General features: G+C 36.6%; 6 protein-coding genes across 14 annotated transcripts; 3 read left to right on the top strand and 3 right to left on the bottom strand.

Moving 5' to 3' along the window:
• The first annotated feature begins 1,235 nt into the window (after positions 1-1,235).
• Positions 1,236-9,208, top strand: LOC108222915 (J domain-containing protein required for chloroplast accumulation response 1). Of its 5 annotated transcripts, none has more exons than XM_064093223.1 (12): positions 1,236-1,369; positions 1,557-1,727; positions 1,979-3,226; positions 3,518-4,014; positions 4,090-4,499; positions 4,641-4,749; positions 4,913-4,980; positions 5,195-5,260; positions 5,334-5,411; positions 5,496-5,672; positions 8,354-8,411; positions 9,067-9,208. In XM_064093223.1, exons 3-12 carry the CDS (start codon positions 2,841-2,843, stop codon positions 9,072-9,074), a joined length of 1,857 nt encoding a protein of 618 aa, XP_063949293.1. In that variant the 5' UTR covers positions 1,236-1,369; positions 1,557-1,727; positions 1,979-2,840; the 3' UTR covers positions 9,075-9,208. The 5 variants fall into 5 exon arrangements, with proteins under 5 accessions (XP_063949293.1, XP_063949292.1, XP_063949291.1 ...); XM_064093222.1 differs by having other exon boundaries at positions 1,303-1,426; XM_064093221.1 differs by lacking the exon at positions 1,236-1,369 and having other exon boundaries at positions 1,433-1,727.
• LOC108222918 (deSI-like protein At4g17486) lies at positions 9,176-10,488 on the top strand. The gene is made up of 3 exons (XM_017396893.2): positions 9,176-9,350; positions 9,436-9,723; positions 9,816-10,488. The coding sequence occupies exons 1-3, from the start codon at positions 9,176-9,178 to the stop codon at positions 10,055-10,057; spliced, it is 705 nt and encodes a 234-aa protein (XP_017252382.1). The 3' UTR covers positions 10,058-10,488.
• LOC108222916 (lysophospholipid acyltransferase LPEAT1) lies at positions 10,463-13,614 on the bottom strand. 2 transcript variants are annotated; one of them, XM_017396890.2, is made up of 9 exons: positions 12,907-13,614; positions 12,282-12,401; positions 12,126-12,163; positions 11,954-12,018; positions 11,759-11,827; positions 11,524-11,657; positions 11,117-11,257; positions 10,968-11,031; positions 10,463-10,660 (listed from the first exon to the last, which is right to left on the bottom strand). In XM_017396890.2, the coding sequence occupies exons 1-9, from the start codon at positions 13,405-13,407 to the stop codon at positions 10,641-10,643; spliced, it is 1,152 nt and encodes a 383-aa protein (XP_017252379.1). In that variant the 5' UTR covers positions 13,408-13,614; the 3' UTR covers positions 10,463-10,640. The 2 variants fall into 2 exon arrangements, with proteins under 2 accessions (XP_017252379.1, XP_017252378.1); XM_017396889.2 differs by lacking the exon at positions 10,463-10,660 and having other exon boundaries at positions 10,760-11,031; positions 12,907-13,613.
• Positions 13,615-15,693: 2,079 nt separating this feature from the next.
• On the bottom strand, positions 15,694-17,699 carry LOC108222917 (peroxisomal membrane protein 11A). 4 transcript variants are annotated; one of them, XM_017396892.2, is made up of 2 exons: positions 16,706-17,699; positions 15,694-16,002 (listed from the first exon to the last, which is right to left on the bottom strand). In XM_017396892.2, exon 1 carries the CDS (start codon positions 17,469-17,471, stop codon positions 16,728-16,730), a length of 744 nt encoding a protein of 247 aa, XP_017252381.1. In that variant the 5' UTR covers positions 17,472-17,699; the 3' UTR covers positions 15,694-16,002; positions 16,706-16,727. The 4 variants fall into 4 exon arrangements, with proteins under 4 accessions (XP_017252381.1, XP_063950500.1, XP_063950501.1 ...); XM_064094430.1 differs by having other exon boundaries at positions 15,694-15,982; XM_064094431.1 differs by having other exon boundaries at positions 15,694-15,945.
• Positions 17,700-19,146: 1,447 nt separating this feature from the next.
• On the top strand, positions 19,147-20,855 carry LOC108223870 (uncharacterized). The gene is made up of 3 exons (XM_017398322.2): positions 19,147-19,725; positions 19,830-19,971; positions 20,151-20,855. Exons 1-3 carry the CDS (start codon positions 19,347-19,349, stop codon positions 20,596-20,598), a joined length of 969 nt encoding a protein of 322 aa, XP_017253811.1. The 5' UTR covers positions 19,147-19,346; the 3' UTR covers positions 20,599-20,855.
• A 142-nt stretch (positions 20,856-20,997) lies between these two features.
• LOC108223871 (protein BRASSINAZOLE-RESISTANT 1) lies at positions 20,998-22,951 on the bottom strand. The gene is made up of 2 exons (XM_017398323.2): positions 22,468-22,951; positions 20,998-21,959 (listed from the first exon to the last, which is right to left on the bottom strand). The coding sequence occupies exons 1-2, from the start codon at positions 22,705-22,707 to the stop codon at positions 21,261-21,263; spliced, it is 939 nt and encodes a 312-aa protein (XP_017253812.1). The 5' UTR covers positions 22,708-22,951; the 3' UTR covers positions 20,998-21,260.
• Positions 22,952-24,386: the final 1,435 nt, after the last annotated feature.

The following is a 24,386-nucleotide window of genomic DNA, read 5'->3' as shown; positions in this document are numbered from 1 at the left end:
CTAATCCACACCTCAGGAAAACACCATGCACTTCTCCTTCTAGAACCTCACCAGCAGGGCCTGACCAAGTCCAACTCTCCCCTCCAACGCATGCATTTGTAAAGGGATCCGGCGCACGCTCTCCAACGCATCACTCGGGCTCGCGTTGGAGATGGTCTAACAAACAATAATAGTAATTAAAATAATATACAAGTAAAAGCATTTGGCAAGTTGACAGGAGAACCTAGATAGTAATGCCAACTAGATCCTTCACCGGACATTATTATATCATTTAGTACCAGCATGGAGGATTTACTGTAGAACCACTGTACGCCATACTAAGGGGAATTTTGTAGCCATCATATGATCACATTTGTGTGTAAAAGAATACAAAAAAATGCCCAACACTATATGATAACTCTAGTGCTTGCTTCGGCTTAGCGCTTACAATATAGCTGATGTTAACAATCACGAGCACAATCGAAAAGTGTTTAAAGTATTTGAAAGTCATGAATTTATAATAAAAAGTCTGTTAAAGTTTTTAAAAGTCATTGTCTTAAGAGTCATGAATACTTTTTTGAAATCATAAGAAGTCAACAAGAGTCATCAAAAGTCTATAAAATCTATTAAAATCATCTTCTCAAAATTTGTCATTAAAAATCATGATACAATACCACCCCCTAAATTCTTGTTTATGACTTTACAAACTTGATTGAATTGTAAATTCTCTTCATCAAAATAAACATGTAATTATACTTTAACTTCATCAAAAAGACGGCAACGAGTGCTTGATATATTCTATTTAGTTAAGATACTCCCTCCGTCCCTCTGATTTCTATACACTTTCCTTTTCGGGATGTCCCATTCAATTCTATGCATTTCAAAACTTTCCTAAAATAGTAAATTTTTATAATATAAAAATCCCACTCATCCACTAACTTCATCTACTTTTCTAAATCTATCACTTAAATATTAATGGGTCCCACCACTTTACCTACTTTTCTTTCTCTTTCTTATTACTTTACATTACTTTATACACTTTTCTTAGTCTCCGTGCCCGATACAAATGTATACTTCTAAATGGGACGGAGGGAGTATTGTTTATGAAAATTATGTACAAATCAAACGGAATCTGTCGACCGGTAGTTGTTTACTAGTCTTTTTGAAATTTTTATATTTTTTTAACATTAAAAATCGGGAAGAAAGGCCAAAAAAGTATTCCTTTTTTAATGTTTAAAATTATCTGGAGCGGCTAATACGGTATTAATTATTACCTCATATCCCTATATTTTCGCCAAATATAATTCTACCGTTAAGCTTCCAATTACTTGTCCCAGGGGAAACGAAACGCCAAATACGACACCGTTCGCCTCCCTTTTCCCACGAGTAGGTATTTGCAATTAGTATTTTACAGCTCCTCTGCTTGATCACACTGCTAAAAATTTCAGTAATTTTCTCGATTCCCGTGTTTTCGATTTAATTTTCCCGTTCTCGTTGTCGTTAAATCTCTCCGAGATTTATTCATCGACATTGCATTGTTAACCTAATTGTTTCATCGAATTTGTTTGTGTTTTTAGGAAAATTTGACGATGGCGACGAAAACGCCTGAAGCACCAGCTTCTGGTTCATGTTACAAGAAGAAACACGAAGCATCAAATATGCTCGAGAATTTTGTGGATTGTTTCGATGATTTTGTCCAAGCTTCGGTGGATCAACACAAGGCTCGCTTTATAAACACCATCCGAAAGGTGAGCGATCTCATAATATAGTATTAGAATCGAGAAGACGAGTATCTGCTAGACTAATCGAATAAATTATCATAATTGTTTATTTGTGATCGGAGATGTAATTATAAACCAAACTGAACGGATCCTCTTGTATTATTCCTGCCTGTAAAATTTATGGAAGCTTATTGCACTTTCTTATCTTACTTGTCCTGTTAACTGTTTGCGACTTTGCGTAGACATTTGGCTGACTCTAGATTTCGATGTCTGTGTAGGTTACCGAGATTCCAAAAGCGATTAAAGATAGATTTCTTCATCCCAAGGAGCTGTCCTGCAACCAGTGCAGTCTCTTCGGAAAATCCTAATTGAATTTTAATTACTAGTTTAGTACTTGATTATGGATATGCTTGTTTTGTTACTACTGCAATTGCGGGATTATAAAGCTTTTGTTTAGCGAATGATGATTTCAATTGACAAAGGTCGTTTTTGAAAATTTAAGTATCGTATTGTTATGCTGATGCGATAGTATTGTGCATGCTGTCGTTACCTGATTATACAACTTTATTCTGATAATATGTTCTGCAATTTGAATTTAAAACTAGATAGCATACTGATGAATTTTGCTTATCTGTTCTTTCTGATAGACATCAAGAAATATTCAGCTACTGAGTTTTGTTAAATAATGCAATCGATTCCAGGTGAGCACCTTTAAGAATCGATGAATTTTTCTGACATGACCTGAGTAGTTTTTAGAAATGACATAGACTATTATCACTAGGAATCAAAATAACTGGAGCCAAGAGAAAATAGAAATTAGTTGTTAGGACATGCTAATCTCAGTGACTCTTCTTTTGTTTTCTACTGGGAATAATAGTACTCTTATCCTAACTTCAGATTCTCCTGGTCCCTCCTACCATTATGTGGCTTCAAATTTTCCTCTCTAGCCCTTAATTTCTTTAATGAATCCATAATCCGATTAGCAAAATCTGCGAATATTGAGACTTCTGACATATTTTTAGTTCGTACAGACCAAGATTTTACTATTGATCATGGCACTCTGATGTATTTTCATGATTTGCCTAGAACTGCAATAACTTCCCGCCATATTTGTTTTTTGAACTCCTGGTAAATATCTCGATGAAAAAGGAGAATAGCAGAGACAATATACTGCTGAGCTACTCAGCGCGAAGGACAGTGGAAGGTCGTAGCGCTTTACCAGTTGTAAGCTCAGATGATATTGACTTTGAAGATGTCTTTGGAGGTCCTCCAAGGAGGTTTTCATATCATGAGACAACAAGATACAGTTCAGATGGAACAATGGATGGTATAGAAACTGCGAGGTCTCGTAGTTTGAGTAGCGGAACACCAGTGTTTGGGGAAAGAAGTGGTGTGAACAGGAGGACTCAGCAGAGCAATAAGTTTTTTGATGACATATTCCAGGGTGTCAAATCTAGGTCCGGCTCTGGCTCAGCCATTATGGGGCTGTCTGAGCCGTTTGGGACTTCACTTCCTGCCCAATTCAGGTACCTTTGATGGTGTAGGCCAGACTATTTATTTGCGCTGCTATCTAAGTTTGTTATGGTTTTTGCGCTGCTATCTAAGTTTGTTATGGTTTTCTAGTACAAGTAGCAAAATATATGCAGCTTTCGAGTCCACTTCCTTATATTATCTATGATCATATCGTTAATAATCCTCTCTGCTCTTGTTATTTGATAAAATCTTCTTATTTGCAGCATCAATACTGTATTCTCTTCTATTTGATGATATGCAGCTTTTTGTTCATATATACCTTGAACTGTTTTTGGCCTTTCCAGCCTTCCTTCTGCAACATTGAACAAAGATGTTGACAACACGACATTAGCATCGACTGGGAATTTTAGAAAGAAAGAAGATACTTCAAATGGAATCAGTTCCTCCAAATATTCTCTATCCAGATTCTCAAGCCAAGCTGAGCCAGGACATGATTTAACACAATCTAATCGTCCAAGACCAACTTCAGATTCTGTATCTCCAAGAAATAAGGAATCATCATATGTGACCAAGTCTGATGATGTAGGCTTAAAGAGGAGTGCAAAAAGAGATTCAGATATCACGGAAGCTCCAAATGGTATTGAACATTCTCACTTCTCCATATACAATTGGGCAGGTGGAGAAGCACCTCTAGTGAGGCCTTCTGCTGTTGGAATCGGTTTAGAAGTCGATGAGAATCCTAGCTATCTGCCTGAGATAAACATATCCGAGAAAATCAAAAAGGAGGTCCCTGTGGTCACTGATAAAACCCCCAAACCAGTACCTAAGACTTTAGCACAAGGTAATGCATGTCTTCAGCAGGAATTTTCATACTACTGAAGTATGTATATCACTTTTCTTCCCATTTATTGTGCAGATGATGAAGAAATCACTACGAAGACAGGAGGAAAAGTATATGAGGCGAAAGCAACCAAAAAGTCCGGTTCAAATGTTGGCACCAGTAATAATGTAAAGAAATATGACGAGAAAAAAATTGATTTAAACAGTACTGAAGTGAACAAGGGAAGCACTCAGAGATCATCAAAAATTCCCGAAGGAAATGTCAAGAGAAGCGGAGTTAGGGGAAAGGTGAAAAACTTTGTTAAAAAGTTCAATCAAGAAACTAGTTCAAAGCCAAAGAGTAACCTTGGTTCTGGAAGTCAGAGTTTTAGATCCGAGAGAAAAGCTAATTACATAGAAGTTGATAGCTCAAATCTTGGTACATCCAATATCGATGCAGTGATGCAATTATCCAACTTAAACGCAATGCTAGATGCTCTCTTTGAGGTAACCAGGCTACAGTTTAAATCCATCAGCCTGTTCCCCTAAAAAATTCAACATAAACTTGTCTTAATAATTTAATAAAATACTCTACTAAATTAATAATTTTTGATGATTCGGCTTGATCCAACTCTTCTGTATTTTTAGCTGGATGAAAATGTTGAACAGCCAGAAAAACATCATTCTCCAATGAAGTCCACAGTGTTTACAACTATCAAAACTTCTCTTCTTCAAAATGATACTTCACCAAGTTCTGGTAAGTCAATAGAAGAATTAATTTAAATACGTCAGTTTACTCATGATGACAAGATTTAAATTTATCCAACATTCATTTCTTTTCCGGTTGTCTGAGTGTTCTAGTAATGCCTATATACTGATGAAAAAGGTTTTATTTGTTTATCTTGGTGCTTTCTTATTAGAGTCGATCCCTGATGATTCAGAAGTTAGAAGTGACAAATTAGACGACCACTTCCAAGCGAAAAACATGGTATAACATCCTTTTACATAGTAGTTGTGCAGTTTTTGGTATGAGCATGTCTACACTCTACACTGCTTATACATAGCAATATGTGATTTCTGTCTACATACAGTATCTCACAGAGTCACAGACAATACTTGTACTAATTGTTCTGCATTTTCTTATTATGAAACCGAAGTGCACTCTTCCTCTTCTGATGAGCTAATCTATATATGATAATCAGGTGCAAGATTTATCTGATAATCAGGTCGAGTTTCAGCCAATTAGCAAGGATCAGGAGGCTAATAAGGTATTCCCTTCATTTTTCGAGTGCGTTCATAGCCCAACAATACACTTACAAATGCAAAATATTTATAATGCAGACTTTAGATGCTGAAATTCTCAAGTGGTCAACGGGAAAGGAAGGAAACATTCGTTCTTTAATCTCAACTCTACAATATGTAAGATTGTGATCTTCGATTTCTATTATTCCCCGGTGAAAGGATTATGTTAAATGCTAAATGGACATAACTTTTCGTACTCAGATTCTTTGGGCAGAGAGTGGATGGAAGCCGGTGTCTCTGGTGGATATAATTGAGTTAAATGCAGTAAAGAAATCGTATCAGAAAGTTTTACTCTGCCTACACCCTGATAAACTACAGCAGAAGGGAGCTGATCCTCATCAAAGATACATTGCAGAAAAAGTTTTCGATATTTTACAGGTATTTCAATTACATACCACACTAGCAAGTAACACGAAATCATTGTGTACAGCTTTCACAAATTGCCTTCTGGAGAACCGTATCATGCACACAGATTTCTACTCAAAATTGTCTTTTAACCAGGAGCGAATCTAGTAAGAGGCATGGCAGGGACACGTGTCCCCCCTAAAAATTTTTTTGACATTTTTTCTCCATTCTAAATCTTACAAAATTATAGAAGTGCCTCCACAAAATTTAAAAATATATAGGTGTTTTATGTAAATTTGCTTAGTGCCTCTTCAAGATTTGGATCCCAAATCCACCCCTGCTTTTAACCTTCATTGTGTTATCGACGGATCAGTGAACAACTGATTATCAGAGCTTATCGAATGGTAGCTGCACCCTTCTTGCTGTCATGTTAGTAAAAGATATTACACTGTACATACCGAAAACTTTTACGAAAACTATCGGTACAAGTTACTTATAAGCTAAGCCAAACACGTCCTGAAAACCTCCGTCATTTCATAACAAGAGATTGTTCTACTTTTTACAGGAGGCATGGGATCACTTCAACTCACTTGATCCACTGTGACTCCTCCCAGACTGGACACACACACACAAAAAAAAAGTTTCATTCTTAAACATGCATTTCAGCATGCAGCACATTTTGTTTATACATCACTTTACTTATGTATACTCCATAATAGTAATTGTTGCTGGTCTTCTGGTTGAGAAACAGCTCACTACATCTTGCATTTCTTTTTGTTGGTTTTACTTAATAATTTGATGAGGCATTAAATTTAAAGCTAAACAGTTGAGGCCTCATTTATTAAAGGCAATGCCGCCAGGTACAGCAGCAAGCTGTATCTCTCCATGGCACCCTGTCAATTCAACCAATCTGCACCTTTTTTCATTAAGTTAATGATTGAGATAATGAAGCTGCTTAGTTTTTTTTTTTTTTTTTGATAAGCATGAAGCTGTTTAGTTGTCTTGCGACTTATTTCGAGAATTTTTTATGTTTATATATTATATTTTTAAAATTAAAAATTTTAAGAATGATTTAGTATTGTTTTATGTTTTATTCTCAAAAATAACAACTTATTTTATAAAAAATAGGTAAGTTTTTTTTTATGACAAACAAGATATGATCCAAATTGCGTCAATATTGTTACGTTTCATATTAATTGTCTCCTAAATTTTTGATTTTCGAGACAGTAAATTAAAGATATATTTTAAGATTTTTAGTTAAACCTTTTTATAACAAATCATATATATTTTTGCCAAGTAATAAATTATATATTTATTTTTTTGAAAATAAATTATATATTTATTACTCATTTTTCTTGTAAGTTTTTTTTTCAGAATTACCTGATTTGGAAATATAGAGTACTTTTACATTTTACATTATAATTGAGATAATTATATATTATTCTCCTTTTATTCTGTTTCATTTAGTAGATCATCAACTAATTATGCATTAAGCATTGAAATATCGTGGGCTGCTAGAAAAATATTAATTTTCTTATGAGAAAACAAAAAAAAGCGTTTTTTTAATTATTCAGTTATTTAATATACAGGTGTTAATGGATAAGTCAAAATCAAAACCCTAAAGATTCAAGTTTCAATAATTGATTTCTCTCGACATCCTTGAAGGCCGCCATTAGCCAATTACAAACTCAGATCAGCAAGAAATTCTTTAGATAATGATATTTTTGTTCTGCTAATAAAAATTATTAATTTTTTTTACATAAATATTTATGTAAAATAATATTCAAGTACTCGATCGAAATTCAAAATAATTTATTTTTGATAAAACTGTTTCATTATTAAACGATTTATAAGATATAAAACGAGTGCTCGACCGATTCGAATGATCATTCACAATAATTAAAACTTTATTTCCATCCTTCTCAATTAGTTTAAGTATTTGTTGAGACTTTGTTAGACTGGTGTCTAGGAATATTATATTTGTTTATTTTCCATAGCTTTTTCTTCAAGGACAAATAAATTATTCTCTTTGTTTGCTTGCTTAACGTTTACGCTCCGCTGTCTATGCAACTAACTGCCAAAGGAACCCCGACCGCATCCAGATTTTCTAAAGACTAAAGCAATAGTTAAATTAAATCTTCATATGTTTCAAAAAAAATTATAAAAAAAGTCAGCAACTCAGTATCTGATTAATTTAAATCTTATCTTCAGACATAAAAATGCATAGTGTACATCGGAAGATAAAAATTATAAAGACATGTTAGACTGTTAGAAACTCAGGCAAATTGGTTTCCGAACTTGTGGGGCACCGGAGTTCGACTCTAACTCATCCCAAAATTATTATAACAGATACTCATTTTTAAAGCATTTCGTCTAAATTGTTAAAAAAAAGATATCGTTAATTAAAACAAATTCTAGATATGAATCGAAATCTGGACTAAAAACATGCAAAGAATAAAATTTAAAATTAAAGGGACCAGAGTGTTTATATATAAAGAAACAGGACACAAGGACAGATAGAGAGCTTCGGGGTGGTAGGGAACTGATGTCACTTCACCTTAATATAACTTCTACAATTTGCAGGGCCAGAGCCCCCTCCTTTCTTTACTCTCTTTCAAGCTCCTGATTTTATTTTCTGTGTTTCAAGAAAATTTATATTGGCCCGTTATACCTACACTAAACACGCTTTAGATTGCATGGTTTTGCTGTACCAGGTGTTTCTTTTCTTGCTGAGGGATCTGGGATTTTCTTACAATGCATCAAACTATATCTGTAAGTGTCTTGTTCTGTTTGTCTTTAGATTTTCATTTGTCTTGAGGCCTAGTGTTCTACTAGCTATAGTTGTTTCTATTTTTGTTTTTTCGAAAGAAAAAAAAACGAATTGTATGTATTTCTATATTTGGTTCATTTTAATCTGAAGGGTGCAGATTACTCGTCATGGATTTGCAATGCTACTACATTTGGTCTTGAATTTTGATGCTCAGGCTGTGTTCTTGATTGTACTTATTGAATTTGTTAAAAAATTGTGAAATTGTAGCTGATGTGTTTTGGTAAATCTCATAGTAGGTTCTGGCAGACTTATCATCACTTTCTTGTGCAGAGTCTCAAAATTTTTTCTGTCTGGTATGAGTGTAATCTATGAAAGTGGCATGAAACTCGTAAAAGGGAAGGGGTGGATGATCGAACCTAAGTTCATTTCAGCACACATTTAGGGCTTGAAATTACCACCTGAGTCAGTCTTGATGTGAAGCTTTGTAATATGATGTCATAGTTGTCTTGTTTCTGGTTTGATGTTACATGGCTACTAAAAGCCTTTGAGTCTTGCTAGTTCCTTCTTAATCTATAACACTCGAGGCCCGGCTTGCTTTTCTTGGGAGTTAATGAATTTTGTTAATTTTCTTCTTCTGATCTTCTTTAATTGGTGTAGACTTGTAGTTAAGGTCTTAAGGAAGGAGATCGCATCCTGGCATAGTTCTGCTGTGAGCAGACTGCAATGATTACAGACTGAATTCTTCTTGTTCATCGCTGAAAGCACCATGAGAATAATGAAAGGATGGAAGGTAGTAGTACCAATGTGTTTGAAAGGGAAAGTAAAGTTAACCAGTCATTGTTCAAGAAGTACACCAGTTTATCTCAATGTATATGACTTGACGCCCATGAATGGCTATGCATATTGGGCTGGCTTCGGTATCTTTCATTCTGGTGTGGAAGGTAGGCCGGGAACTCTATAGCTCTCTGAATCAGAATATTCATTTCTATTTTCCCTTGCAGTGTTAATCTTACATGCCTCTGACAGTTCATGGTGTAGAGTATGCATTTGGCGCGCATGACTATCCTACCAGCGGTGTCTTTGAGGTTCAGCCCCGGGAATGCCCAGGTTTCAGTTTCAGGAAGACGATCTTCATTGGGACTACATGTTTGAGTCCTGATCAGGTCAGGGAATTCACAGAGCATCACTCAGCAAGCTATAATGGCGATACATATCACCTGATTGCCAAGAACTGCAATCATTTCTGCGAAGATATCTGTTACAAGTTGACAGGAAAACATATTCCTAAATGGGTCAATCGACTTGCAAAAATAGGTAACCTCGCAAATTTCTTGGCACAATAGTAGTATTTAAGCCCTACTCAGCGTTCTTTAGTACTAGTTGTAATTGTAATTTTTTTTCCCCAGGTTCAATCTTTAACTGCGTACTACCTGAAGCCCTCAGAATATCTCCAGTGCAACACGACCCCGATTACCAAGTATATGACAGTGACAAGAAGAGGCTTAGAAGTAACTTCAGTAATTGCCTCACTTCTGTCTCTACAAGGCAGAAACAGTTATCATCGTCGTCGTTGTTTATACTGTCCCCTTCAAAAGGCTGCTTACCACCATCGGATTTAAGTAGGTCTGTTGAGAACCAGTCCATCTAAAAGCATAAGGTGTTAGAGGAAGCCCCCAAATGGATCTTATGCTATATTTCAACACTTCCCCTCACTCGAAATCTTGAGCTCTGTTGAGAACCAATTCATCTAAAACCTTAAAGTGTTAGAGGAAGGCCCAAAATGGATCTTATGTTATATTTCAACAAGGTACGATAAGGTTTTGCTGAAATAAAGGTAGAATTCTGCTGAAACAAAGGTAAGATGGATAGATGTTTGATCAAAGTCGTGTTTGACAAATGTCGTGCTACTAGAAATACAGAAATACTGGAATAGACATCAGGCCTTTAACATCGGTTAGAGTTGCCACTGATCGGTCCAAATAGGGTAACTGATTCGTTAGCCTTCAACTAGGGATATATTTGTAACATTTGAATTCTGTATAATGTTAAGAGGTTGAATGCTCAATTTTGCTTTCTTTATATTACAAAGAAAAATATTAACTTACATTACTTATCTACAAAAAAAGACCTAGAATTCAGGGATTACAGATTCAAAAACTAAGAGAATTACAGTGATTCTACTTCTTTAAACAACATAATCATACAAGGAATATACAGATGGCGTATCCGAATTAGCTTTGAGAATACGAACCTGCAGGAACACGAAACAGATGCTTCAGATCTACAAATCATGGTTCCTTTCATTATTTCCCCAGGACTCAAAGGGCATTAATCGACTGAGAGACAGATGGGAAGAAAAACAGCTCTGGGACTTTCATTGTCAACTATAAAATTTTATTTCATAAAAATATTACAATTCTATAGTCGCGCACAATGCTTATTACTGGTTGATAAAAGCTTAAACAATGTTTCCAGAGTCGATCCTAACAAGAACTAGGTAACCCAAGCCATAAAATATCATTCGTCTTTCTGATGCAATTCATTAGGCAGACTATTACCATTGAGAGCAGCATGATATTCGCGTTTCTCTGCCAGGCCGATATCTACCATTTTCAAGTTACCCTGCAAGAACAGCAAGAGAAAGTAGAATTAGTTGATGAAAAATTCTAATAATATACAATGTAGGGCAGGTAGAGAAATAATATACCTCATGAGCCATCAGCTTGCGAACATTATTAGCATATAGCTTTGGATCGTCCTTTTCTTGTTGTGAAGGGCAGTATACTGGAAGTCTAATCACTTCTAAATGATTTACAAACTGACATAAGAGAAGAATCACATGGCGTACCTGCAAATGAACTCTCTCAGAATAAATATAACTTGCTCGCTTATGTTACCCTGACGCTTTATATCACTGGGAGTATCCGTGTCAATCACTTGACACTGGGACATTTTTAACACTCCACACATTCATTTGGGCCATAAACATGAATATTCTGGAATATTGTTGAGCCCGTCACTTGAATATGTGTCTGTGTTGGATACTTCCAGCATGGTCCGGATAACATAGCTTGTTTGTACTGTTAACCATGGAAGTTACCAAATTAAACTCACTCCTGATATGGAGTCCCAAGCAGGACTAAACCTCTGGTGTGGATACTTTAAGATTACTGGAAGAACTGGAGCTTTTGGTAAAAAGGCGCCAGACTTAAATGGAAGTAGGTAGTCTCCGTTTGTAGTCGTGCCTTCTGAAAATACAGATAAACATGTTTATCTGTAAAAGACTTAAGACCAGTGTGCAGTACTTATGATCACAAGGATGTTAGATTTTAGCAAAACGAACTCTAACCTGGAAAAAGCATTATAATGGGAGCAGACTTGTTCTGATGAGCTTCCTGGACTCTTTCAAGAATGACGCCTACAAGTAACCAGGGATAGCAAATATCAGGAAATGCATCACCAAATGTAACTGTGTAGTTACGCCTATGATGTTTTGACAACTCATCTCTAAATACCATGATCTATATTTTACTGATCTATATACCTGAAACACCCTTAAAGTCTGATGATTTTGATTCCCGCTGGACATAGATACAACCAAGGCATTTGCTGTAAAAACAATAAAACAACAATCCAGTAGCATGAATGCCTGTTTCCCAATTCTCCTAACTAGCAATAAAAGAACGCGAAATATAAAGGGAGGGATTGCCAGCAACCTGATAAGACCGAGCAGAGGAAGTTTACCCACTGATCTCTTCATCAATAACATTCCAAAATATTAGAAGTACAATTAGTACAGATGTATGATGCTTTATGACCAAAATTTCATATAGAAACCTGAAAGAAAAATGATTGAGAGAAGGTTGCCAAACCTTGGCAACAAAGCTCGGATAAGAAGCAGACATATGGTATAAGATATCTACATAAGAGACATGATTAGATACGATCACCCCAGGTCTTTCAGGCTCAGAAGATTGATCATTGTGCTCTGCCTGATAAAAGTAGAACACACATGAGACAGGAACAGAATCACCAGAAACTAAAGCTCAAAGTATCATTTTAAAGTACTAATCTTTGGAAAGAAGCCTTCATAATTCTAGATCCCAAAAAATCCTTACAGAAGTATAATATACCTTCCAAATTAGTATATGTTCCAGAAATCCGGGGTCATGATCTGGGACGACAGGGGATAAGACACACTTCATTATCAATAAGCATTCAACCAAATTCATTTTCCTTTCGAGGAAAAACTCAAATTTATAATGCAGACCCCTTTACTAACTGCATTTGCATTCTAAACTCCTATTCTAATTCAAGGCAGATCTCAACAGTACCTAATTAAAATTTCACATTACTTACATTCAAGTTAGATGAGAACTTAATTACCCAAATATGCAATCATGTACTAAATAATCACAAATTATTCTTAATTATCCAAGTTAAAGATCATTAACAAATCAACAATTACTACTACATTTCATAATTCAGACAAGTTACCTCATCAGATTTCTCATCTTTCTCCTCACCACCGCTCCTCACCTCGTTAAAAGTCTCCCGAATCCAATAAAACCCGAAAAGAAACAACAAAACCCTGGCCAAAAAGCACCCACTCCTCACCACCACCGCCTGCCTCCACCCTCCCATATGCGCAAAATCCTGCTGCTCACAATCCTTCCCATTCGGCCTAGAAAACAACGTGCAAACCCGACACACAACGTAATAAAAAACCAATATGACCATCGAAAGCACCACCCTAAAAGGCAAAATTGTGATCATGGCCAACCCTAGCATGACCTTCTCTCCGAAAGGCACATGCTCACGTCCCAATGTGCCATACACATCGTGTCGAACGTAGGCCGCACATTTCTTTTCGATGTCCTTGAGGTTGATGAGCTGGTGGTCCTGAGATGCAGGGGAGTCTTCGTGTTTGAGGAGAGGCAGGGTGGTGATGGAGGGATCAGAGTCGTGGGAGTTTAGGGATTTGAGCTCTGACTCCATGCTTATTGTGTTGCATGCTCTTGAGGTTCAGGCAGTTTCGGAGGATTGGTGAAGATGGATCATGGAAATGAATGTGCAGAGATGTGTAAGAAATTTGGAGATTGTGTAAGAAACAGGGGAGACAGGGGAGTTGGATCTGGAATGTAAGATCGGAAATCAAAAGTGATGGTCTGTCCTGGTGGAAACTATTTTTTTATTTTGCTGGCATACAATCATTTTCTTCGTTTTTGACTTTTGTAAATACATTCATTTTAATTCGAATGGAATTGCGAACTCATTTTTGGTTCGAACTTTAACAAATTGTTTTATGAAGAATTTGAATCTAGGTATGACTGTGTATAAAGTTGTGATATTATAGTTTAGATTCTAATTAAAGTTATTTGAAAATTGAAAATTATATTTTAAATTATGTCATACATACCATGAATAAAAATCGAGAATCGAAACTAATAGGTCGACCTACCGATTCATTAGAGATTTTAAACTAAATTAGGGATTTTTGGGCAAATCAGCGTCTAATTAATAAATCGGTGAATCTTTTTTAAAAAATTAATCAGAAATTTTACTCTACTCCAGAATTTTTAGAACTATTTAATAATGTATTTTTCTAATTTTAATTATAACTTTAGCCAAAAATTAAATAATTCAACCAAAAACTTTGAATATGAGTACACAAACTAACATTTTTCACTTAAATGGATGATTTTTATTAGTAAAACTTTTGCACATAGGATCCATCATTATTAATCAGATTTGAGCCAAAAAAAAAAAAAATCATCATCTAGCCAGAAAAATGGTCGTTAGTGTGTCATAAACACACACTAAAATATCCGTTCCAAAAAGTATATAACTGGAAAACAGTTTCAAGAATATAAAAAAGTTAACATAGAAAATATTATTTCCTGAAAACAGAAAACAGGACTCAAAATCAAACCAAACAGTACCTAATACACAGTAATCAAATAGAGTCCTATACTGTGTCTTAATACTCCTGCACTAGTTCCTTTCTTCTTTTCCAAATTAAATTTTGCATCATTTTTTATTTCAAGACCAATTCCTATTGCCAGCAATTAGTTAAAGGACTAAATCCAGTTGATCTAGTAACAGGGTGTTCCACATTTAGGTCCTGGCAGGTAAGAACATGCCCAACAATCAAATGACACAAATCTAGGGGTGGCAGTTTCGGGTAACGGGTCGTGTTCGTGTCAGCAATCGGGTCAATTTCGAGTCGATTTCGGGTCAAGCTAAAATCACTTAAAATTGAATAAAACTGAAAATTGAAGTTATTAGAAACGAAATTAGAATTTCGGGTCATGTCGGGTCCATTTCGTGTCAAAACGGGTGATTTTCGGGTCACTTTCGGGTTTTGTCTCAGTAAATCGGGTTACGGGTTTGGGTCGGGTTCGGGTCGGGTTCGGGTCGGGTCTGATATTGCCAGCCCTACACAAATCATTTACCCAACAAACCAATCACAGCAAACATTTAGGTAGAGGCTTATGTAGAGGCTGGCCGCTAGTAAGAACTAAGAACATGCCAAACAATCAAATGACAGCATTCTTACAAGAGCCATATAAATTGTATAAGAAACTTTAACGCCCAAAAGTGAAGAATATATCTTCTACACATCTATAAACATCATTCAAGCACATTTCTGCTTCTAAACAAGTTAAAATGTCCTAGAAAAGACGACATGAATGGGTCATGGTAAGAGCCTCAGATGCAAGCATACTGCGACATAATGCTATGCATAAGCATCAAAGTGCAACGGGAAGATGGGTTACCAATCCCAATCATTGTTCTTGTTATCCATCCTCTTTGTGCCTTGCTAAATTCAATATCAAACTTTAATAATTATTGTATATGAACCAAATAGGAACTTTAATTCTTAACTTTCACATTAAGTTAGCCATGTAGAATCCAAAAGCAAAATTAACAAGCCATATGCTTCGTATATATTTGTATAAGAATTCACAAAGTTATAACAACGATTTCTATACAAGTGTTCATTATTAGAGTATATACCTATTAGCAAGCCGATATATGTACTGCAGGCTCGGAGTACTTAATTACATTTTCAAAGAGGATTGAATAAGAAAAAGTCATAAGCCAAGTACACATACTCTACTAGTTCATAAACTACTACCTTTTTCATCTATTTATATTGTTGAGCTTCCTATACTACTCGACCAGGTTATGAATAAATTTAAGTACTGAACAGACTGTTCACTGTTCTACTTTGTTTATATCCCCACATGGCATAAAAGAAAAAATCGGTCCAGGGAATACTGCAGAAAATTATAAGAATGTGGATTAGGGATTTAGATGGGGGCGGATCATATTCTTTGTTCATGCCCTTGAGGATCCCCGGAAGGTCTCGAAGAGTACTTCCTACAATATGCTAATATAGTAACTACAATACATGAGGGTTCTATTAAGCTGGGCTCTCATGGCAGACAGAGATGTTTCTTTTCAACAAAGCAGAAAACAATGAACAATTTGAGCAGGACATGAGAATCTGCAAACAGTCTGAGGCAGTGCCTGTTAGAAAGCTGGAGTCGGTTACAATCCACTGATCCTAGACATGAAGAGTACAATCTGAAAATTATCTACAAGTATATGAGAGTTTATTACTCGAGATCCCTAGATTATCAGGTTTTCTGAAATCCTGTCAACTAAACACAGGGGAATAAAGGGAGTAAAAAGATGAACGAAAGTAATTGTGAAATGTAGTTCTTGACACCAGTTATTGACAAATATGCTTTACTTTCTTGTAGAAGTGTAGAACAAAACTGCAATGTAATACTGTCAACAGGCACACATATATCATTGAGTTATATATTCCTAAACGAGTTTTTCGATGATGTATCTTACCCAATAGGCCAACAATATAAGAACCAGAAATTTCTATGCAGACAACAAGATTTTCACTAAACAGATTTCAATTGTCAAGTAAAGATCACTAGGCATATATTAGTTCCAACAACTGGAACTCTAACAATAATTACCTATCTGAAGGTGCGTTAAAAATCAACCAACTGTAGTTTTTTCCTTCTTATTTCCAGAGAGGATTGCGGCAGTTGAATAACTCCAATCCTTTAGAAAAAATTACATCATCGACTTAAAAGTTATTAAGACTTAAAACTTATTAAACCATAATCGTAAAACTATAACACCCCAAAGTTTCATGGGTTCTCATCAAAGTTTTGGGAAAATCTCTCCTTCACATTTTATGGCACAAATCATATCAAACTAATTCTACATTTCAAAAACAACAATGTAGCTACAAACGGTATCTGACCTGACCAAACATTCGACCTCCATCAGCAAGACAACCAATTCTTATGAGTACTAATAACAGCAGACAATAGCCCAGCAGACGACAACACCAACGGACCCGTAAACCTCCCTTTCCCATCTCTTATATCAGCCAATGCCATTAATCCATCAGCCAAATCTTGCACAACAGAAAGCCTCTTCAACAACTTCTTCTCCCTCAATTTCCTCAATCTCTCCCGATCATCAGCAACACTAATCTCTCTCAAATCCGCAATCCGAATACTTGAAACCAAACAACTCTCCTCATCCCTAATCCTCCTCAACTCCCTAATTTTCAGCCCAACACTCCCGAAATACCCAAGAAACTCAGCCCAAGCACTAATCTTTTGCAAGAAGATCAAATTTTTTCCATCAATTAGCCCTGATTTCACCAACCAAACATACTGCTCGATGAAATAATACACCCCTTCACCTCCATAAGCAAGAAGAGTCAAAAACAAGTCTTGGTTTGACTCGGGGACTGAGTTGCGCAGAGAGTTGACATCTTGGATGAATTTGCCGAGTCGGAAGGCTTTTCGACTCAGACCCACGCTGGATTCGAAGGATTTGAGGTGGGTTTTCTGGGTTGAGCTTAATGGGAGGGAAGACGAGGAGAGGATCACTTTGGTGGCGTATCGTGAGATTTTGAGGAGCTTGTCAACGCCGTCTCGTTTGGCGAGATACGCTTCCAGATGGGTCAAGAAATCTCGTTGAGTTGGTTTTGATGATGGAGGTTTCTTAGGTTCCATGGTCTCTCTCTTACTTCCCTCTCTCCCTCTCCCTCTCCCTCTCTATCTCTCTGTATATCTCTATCTCTCCTCTCCCTTTCCCCTCTCTCTATCTCTCTTCCCTTCCTCTCTTTCTCTATATCTCTCTCTCTCCCCCCTCTCCTCTCCGTATGGAAGAAGATGAATTGAAGAGTGTATGTAAGTATAGTTTGAGCGTAACGAATGTTTACACAATCTCCTTTGTTATGTGTGCCGGCTATCGATTTTAGACTTTGAGGTTCATCATTCTGCTACAAATTATTTAAATATTAATGGTTTTTTGGTACCACATAAAAAAAAATCTCTAATAATTTTTTGTCACGACAAAAATTACTAATATTAATTTTTATATTTTTCCTGAGCATGAAATTTAAACACTCGGCTCACAAAATTGATGCAAGTTACCCCTAATTTTTCCTTTTCATCAATTGTGTCTTCTTCTACCAAAAAAAACACAATTGATGTTATATTTGGGGTGTTCGGTAGTCAGACCCACATTCTACAAAAAAATTAATTATTTATAAGATCAAAAATAAGGAAGTATTTGTTGACATATTTTTTAGAGTAAAATAGATACTTAAAAGCAAACTTATCTTATTTAAAAATATATACTCCCTCCGTCCCTATTTACTTGTCACTTTGACTTTTTGCACGTAACTTAAGATGATTAAAAAACATAGTTCCGCTCATTATTTTTAAAATTTTCTTTTTATGAATAAAAATATAAACTATAAATTTCTGAAAAGGTTGGGACGTTGGGTCAGAGTCTGCGTATAGTTTGGACCTAGTCACTTGACTTTTGGGCCTGATTAAGTTCTATCAAGTTGCATATACAGAGCAGACGCCACAAAAGCCCGACATAAGATAAAAAGAAAAGAATTAAAAAGAATACACAAGGGCCCAATACTAAAAGTCCTTTGACCATTTAGCCCGAGACCGAAGAATTTTTTTTTTTCTTTTTGACAGAAGCCCAAGACCGAAGATTTTTTTTTTTTCTTTTTGACAGAAGCCCAAGACCGAAGTTGTAACGTAAACAATATCAAATGAGTCAGATAGAGCCGTTGGTTAGCCGGTATTGTGTAGTGGGGGCTTTGGATTCCTTGGGGCAACGGTAAGGTAAAGTGTGGTAAGGTAACACGTTTTTGTAATCTAACCACAACTGACTGCGACTCCTCGCCTAAAACAAGTTTCAAAACTCCTCATCCAACCCCTTTCCCGACTTGGTTGAACTCGGCTCGATTATTTTCGTGATTAAAATAATTATACGAAGTAAATAGATAACTAATTTAAATATAGTTTAGTTGTTAAAATTTTTACCGAACTCAACTCGTTTAATTTTACGAGACGAGTTGAGTCAAGCCGGCTTGTTTAACTGAACGAGTCGGTCGAATCGTCTCGTTTAATTTTATATTAATCGAATCTAAATTTAAATTTCTACCCGAACTTTACTTGTTTCACGAGTCAAGTCGAGTCAACTTATTAATTAAATGAATATGAAATTTTATTGGAGCTCGCAAGCTCGAGCCAGATCAGATCGTATTAAACGAGTTCGAGCTCGAGTTACTCCGGATTCGAATTACAGGCCTACTCCGGATCTAATGACCAAGGACAAAATCGAGATTTCCCATTAAAGTAAATTATCGTAACTGACACCTGGACAGTATCGCCGGCAAGAACAAGTCAAACACTTCATCCAGTCCTCCTTAAAAATCTTGTACCATGACATTGTTCTTTCAACTTAAAACCAGAACATTCTACTTCCTGTTATAAACCCACACACTTAGCAAAAACTACCTAGGTAGCCAAGGGTGTATTTACGTTTACTCCCTCCGTTTCAAAATAATAGTAATTCGTCAAATGTCTGCAGCTCACGAGCTCGCGGCTCCAGAAACACGGACAATACTTGGTCCTGCAGGGAACAGGGTCAGTGTTTCTGAACATGAGACTAATAACAAGAAGGAGAAGACACCGGAGAAGCCGAAGAAGCTGAGTTCTGTTAAGCCAGAGCCTGTTAGAGATCATGCTATTCGGAGTAAAAGTACTGTCAAAATTTCAAGTGCTGCTGGTGTTACTGTCCTGTCATCAGCCTCTTGTGTCAAGAAAAATGGGAAGAAAGATAAGAAGAGTGATTGCCAGAGTACTCTGTCGAATGTCAAGGCGAGATCGAAAACTGAGAAGCTACCATCAGTGCCTTCTGTGCCGTTGAAGCAGTGTGATTGGATCACTCCATTCTCTGGTACGTCGAACTGAGCTCTGATATCATGTTAAAGAAAGCTCGGAATATTTATACCTTAGTTTCATGTTCTAACTTGTTGTTGTCATTCTCTTGATTGCATGCAGACCCCATTTATGTATCTTTTCATGATCAAGAATGGGGAGTTCCGGTCCGCGATGATCGGAAACTCTTTGAATTATTTGTTCTGTCAATAGCTTTGGCAGAAATGACTTGGCCTGCAATTCTTTATAAGAGAGATTCATTCAGGTCTGTTTACTTATTTGATTAGTCTTTGCAATCTTGGAAGGCCTGATACATATATCATACTCTTTTTTGATAATTAAACACACTCACACACCCGTCTTATTTTTGAGAAGATTCGAATCTAACACCTTGTAAAGGGAGCGAGAGAGATAGCATCATAGTGAATACGTGCTTTTTTACAGGAAGCATTTTGATAATTTCGATCCATCCTCCGTGGCCAAATTCACAGAGGAGAAGTTGCTGTCGATGAAAGCCAACTGCAGTACTTTGTTATCTGAACCAAAAATTCGAGCAGTTGTTGAGAATGCTAACCAACTACTTAAGCTTCAAGAGGAATTTGGTTCATTTAGCAACTATTGTTGGAAATTTGTAAACCACAAGCCGATTCAGAATGGAATCCGCTATGCACGTACAATACCAGTGAAAACCCCGAAATCAGAAGCTATAAGCAAGGATTTGATGCGAAGGGGGTTTCGTTGTGTTGGACCTACTGTAGTGTACTCATTTATGCAAGTTTCTGGGATGACTAATGATCATCTTATTACCTGCTTCAGATACCAAGAGTGCAAAGATATCGCAGAGCTAGGTTTAAAGCCCGAGATTACAGAGAACAAGGTATCAGCTGGCTAAGCTTTACATGAATGATGCAAGTAGCTGAAATTCGACTCGTCTTCATACACTAATTAGAGCTGTGCACAAGTGTAGTGACTTGTCAGGAGTTCTTGTTAGAGCTGGTAGTTGTGTTCCTGGTATGGTGTTGTATCGTGTACTAACCGCATACTGTACAAAAATGTCGATAATTTGGATGATAGTGTGACTTTGTAATATGATCTGTGTGATTCTGATTTTATAGTAAAATTAATGTACTATTATGATCGGCTCAACAAGATCTATGCAGAATGGATTGATCAAGTCCAAATATAAAATAGTTACGGTTTGGATGTGCCCTTGAACCAAGATTATCAGAAACAAAGTGTTGTTCCGATTTGTGATCCTGGATCAACAATGAAGTCTGCAAACAATCCGTGATAGAACGAAAAAAACTCTTTTAAACACTGAGCAACTTTAAAATATTTAAGGCATAAATGCCATTACACATTTGAAGACATCGAAAAAGCACATAGTTGCATATATAGCATCACTTAATCGGCCACATTTGAGCATTTGAGAAAATGTGTGCCTGACTAGTGAAAAGCAGAACTTACTAGCTACAAATCACACTTGTGATAAGAGTAAGACTTATGAAGAAAACCTGCACTCTTGTTGTTCCCGACTTGAGATTTTAATTGAGTCTAAATCTTTGTACTTCCCAATCCCAGTGTGAGCTCCAAATCATCTAATCCGACTTCGTGAATCCTCTCTCCTTCCCATGCCTTCACTGATATGCTCTCAAACTCGAAATCTTTTCCTTTCCGTTTCTCCAAGATTGTATTTTTGAAAGAGACGTTCGGAGCCACAGGTTTCACAAGATTAAAAGTTGGAGAGGTTGGACCGATAGTAGGTGCATAAGCTTGGAAGTTGATCCATTGGCCTGAATCGATAGTCGAGTCAGACTCATCACATTCAGGGATAGTGACAGGAGTGAAGCGCTGGCCACGAGTAGGACTTGCTGGGCAAGATGCAGCTAAGAAGGGGAACTTCAAGGAAGCGGACTGTTTGGCTATCGATTCCCAGTTGAAATTCTGCATAGAAATATTGGTGATTGGTGGTGAGAGTGGTGGGGTTACAGGTGCACTGTTTGAGATCCTCAGAGGACGGAGAGATGAATTGTAAGACTGATGCATGAACGAAAAGGGGTTTGAAGATGTGTTGGCATCGAGTCTTGATGGACTGGGGTAGGAAGAGGACGATGGAGTAGGTTGATAGGAGGGAACAGGGCTAGGAAAGGATGAAGATGGGGGACTTGGCCTGCGAGAAGAGCATGGAGTCGTGTTGGTTGAATTGGCCTCAAGGTCAATTGCTCCGATATCAATGTGAAGTGGTCTTGATCCCTGAATCACACAAGTCAGTTAACATACTAATCAGGCATAAGTTCAGATACATAAACGGAAACTATACAACTACCAAAGAGCTATTGCACTACCAGCATTGTGCTCACTCTCTTCTCAAGGGTTCTCGAGAGTAAGAATTGTCGAAGACAAAATGAGTGCGCGAGTATATTCAATTAGAACCAAAATAAAAGGACATGAAAACTAGCAGATGTAAAGACCTTGTTGATAGTTAGGTTACTAAAATTCCCGGTTAATACTCTATTTCATCACTGCTCGACCACAACAATCCATTATACTCCTCCTCATTCCCCATTATTTAATTAAAAAAAAATTTCACTCGGTAAGCTATGGTCGAGTACAGTGATGAAATAAAGCATTAACCCCTTAAATTCTCCCATTGAGGCCAAAGATCATAAATTAAGTCCGCAATATACTCAAATGCACCAAGAATTATGTAACAAAATCATCTTAATTCAACAGAACTGACATAAGAGAAAAGAGATTAGACCTTGCGATAGGTGGTGCCATCAGGTTCAACAACCCAACCAGCTTGAGCACACAGAGCTTTCAGCACCTCATTGTTGTCACAATGTTTAGGCAGATCAAAATTGGCCTGAGCTCGTAACCCCCCGTATATCTTAGCAGCAATCGCTCTCCTTCGCCTCTCTCTCCTCCTATTGTTCTCCCTCTCTCTCCATGACGGCTTCCTCCTCCCTCCTCCACACGATGTTCCCTCTTCCCAGTTCATCTCTCTCTCTCTCTTCCTCTCTCTCTCTCTCTCTCTCTCCCCCTCTCCCTCTCCTCTCTCTTGCTCTCTCTCCCTCTCCAGGGCCTATCTCTCCCTGGGCTAATGAAGAATCTCTCAGTTGTTATACACTCTAAAAAGCTACGTAAACAGACATGATGCTGCACCGTTAAGAGCTGCTGCTTTAACAACTTATCAGCACCACCTCTTTTTCTTTACTTGTTTTCAACGGCACAGATTTAGTTCCAACTGTGTACTAAGACTGATCACACCACTTTTAATAAAAATACATGCGAGTACTATTACTATATTTGGCAGTGCATGAAAATGAACTCACAGTGTGAGGAATATAATGCAATTTACAAGCAACATCTCTGTACTTACTAGTCTCTTAATCACTTCTCATCAGGCACATAAGGAGGTTGTGACGGAATTATGGCGGAACTATTAATATTATCAAGTATCGGAAAATATTTCTCAAACATATAATTTTATTATTTTAAAAATTTCTGATTAATTCTCAAATTTATTTTACAAATTTATTATATTTCAATTTGACTAAAATTCTCGGGTTTATAAAGAATCTTTGATCAAGCCTGAGTGTATATATCTATCGATTAATTTCAATTTCCAATTTTTACAATTACACAGTACATTTTATTTTGTAAAAAGCTGAAAAACGAGGCACATATTTTCTGACATGTATTATTGAAATAGGAGAGGGGCTAAACTGTAATGAGGTTGCGTGTATGTAATAGACCAACTTTGACAGAGCCTGACGTACTACCACATCTTTCTTTTCCTCCTGTCTTTAACTTTTTCGCTATTTTTTTCTATATTTTTTTCTTTTTAATTATTTTTTGGTCAAAAAATTTCACTCTTTCTTTTCTTCGCAGATCCATGACCACCTCAAAGTGCTAAAGCCTAAAAAGACGGAAAGGGCCTCTCATATTTCCTTTTCCCATTCTCCAAAAGATTCCCGAGCAAATAAAATCAAAAATAATATTGCTGTTTTGAACATATTCCGGCAGTACTCTGACTACCTGAAAGGGGTGATTCGAACTGAGCTGACTCAAGCTCGACTCACTTAAAATCTATTAGACTCGTGTCATTCTAAATTGGGTCCTGGTTCCCGAAATGTTTATCCCACCTTTAGTTTTATAGTCGTTGGATAATGTATTCACTGATCGGGATTATAACAAATTATTATCATATCCGGTGTTTTTTTCTGCTATACAAGTAAAATAGTCAATTCGATCATCTACTTACAAAAACCAATGAACAAACAAATAACCATATTAGTCGTCCAACGAAAAAAAAAACGAACTTAACATAAATTTGTTATAATCCCAGTCATCTGATGATGAGCGGTTATAAAATTGTAGGTTGGATAAGTTTTCCCCAGCACATACCAGTATCCTTATAATTTTGAACTCTAATTTACTAGAAGTAAATAACTAAGAAGTAAATTCTTTAGAATTTAACAAATGAACTAAAAAATCCAACCAACACAAACTGAATGCACTACCTCTAGATCCCTCATTCATAATCTTTTTGCTAAGTAAACTCGCAGAATGGTGTAAACAAAGATAATAGCAATATGCAGAAACAATAACTTTAAACACAGAGAGGAGAAAGCTTGATATATTCCATAAACTGCCACAAACAATGTGTGCACTCAG

Source organism: Daucus carota, chromosome 5 (assembly GCF_001625215.2).
Source record: "Daucus carota subsp. sativus chromosome 5, DH1 v3.0, whole genome shotgun sequence".
Taxonomy (NCBI): Eukaryota; Viridiplantae; Streptophyta; class Magnoliopsida; order Apiales; family Apiaceae; genus Daucus; species Daucus carota.
This window is presented reverse-complemented; position numbering and strand designations above follow the sequence as displayed.

Excerpts from the sequence above, each read along its gene's own strand:
- LOC108222917 (XM_017396892.2), bottom strand. The coding sequence starts at position 17,471 with ATGGAACCTAAGAAACCTCCATCATCAAAACCAACTCAACGAGATTTC.
- LOC108222916 (XM_017396889.2), bottom strand. The coding sequence starts at position 13,407 with ATGGAGTCAGAGCTCAAATCCCTAAACTCCCACGACTCTGATCCCTCC. Across the intron at positions 12,164-12,281 it reads ATCCGAGCTTTGTTGCCAAG|AGATCAGTGGGTAAACTTCC; the intron begins GTTTGGCAACCT and ends TTATTGATGAAG. Across the intron at positions 12,019-12,125 it reads CCTCTGCTCGGTCTTATCAG|CAAATGCCTTGGTTGTATCT; the intron begins GTTGCTGGCAAT and ends TTGTTTTTACAG.
- LOC108223871 (XM_017398323.2), bottom strand. The coding sequence starts at position 22,707 with ATGAACTGGGAAGAGGGAACATCGTGTGGAGGAGGGAGGAGGAAGCCG. Across the intron at positions 21,960-22,467 it reads ATGGCACCACCTATCGCAAG|GGATCAAGACCACTTCACAT; the intron begins GTCTAATCTCTT and ends TGTGTGATTCAG.
- LOC108223870 (XM_017398322.2), top strand. The coding sequence starts at position 19,347 with ATGTCTGCAGCTCACGAGCTCGCGGCTCCAGAAACACGGACAATACTT. Across the intron at positions 19,726-19,829 it reads TTGGATCACTCCATTCTCTG|ACCCCATTTATGTATCTTTT; the intron begins GTACGTCGAACT and ends GATTGCATGCAG. Across the intron at positions 19,972-20,150 it reads TATAAGAGAGATTCATTCAG|GAAGCATTTTGATAATTTCG; the intron begins GTCTGTTTACTT and ends GCTTTTTTACAG.
- LOC108222915 (XM_064093223.1), top strand. The coding sequence starts at position 2,841 with ATGAAAAAGGAGAATAGCAGAGACAATATACTGCTGAGCTACTCAGCG. Across the intron at positions 4,015-4,089 it reads ACCTAAGACTTTAGCACAAG|ATGATGAAGAAATCACTACG; the intron begins GTAATGCATGTC and ends TTTATTGTGCAG. Across the intron at positions 5,412-5,495 it reads TAATCTCAACTCTACAATAT|ATTCTTTGGGCAGAGAGTGG; the intron begins GTAAGATTGTGA and ends TTTCGTACTCAG.
- LOC108222918 (XM_017396893.2), top strand. The coding sequence starts at position 9,176 with ATGAGAATAATGAAAGGATGGAAGGTAGTAGTACCAATGTGTTTGAAA. Across the intron at positions 9,351-9,435 it reads CTTTCATTCTGGTGTGGAAG|TTCATGGTGTAGAGTATGCA; the intron begins GTAGGCCGGGAA and ends TGCCTCTGACAG. Across the intron at positions 9,724-9,815 it reads CAATCGACTTGCAAAAATAG|GTTCAATCTTTAACTGCGTA; the intron begins GTAACCTCGCAA and ends TTTTTTCCCCAG.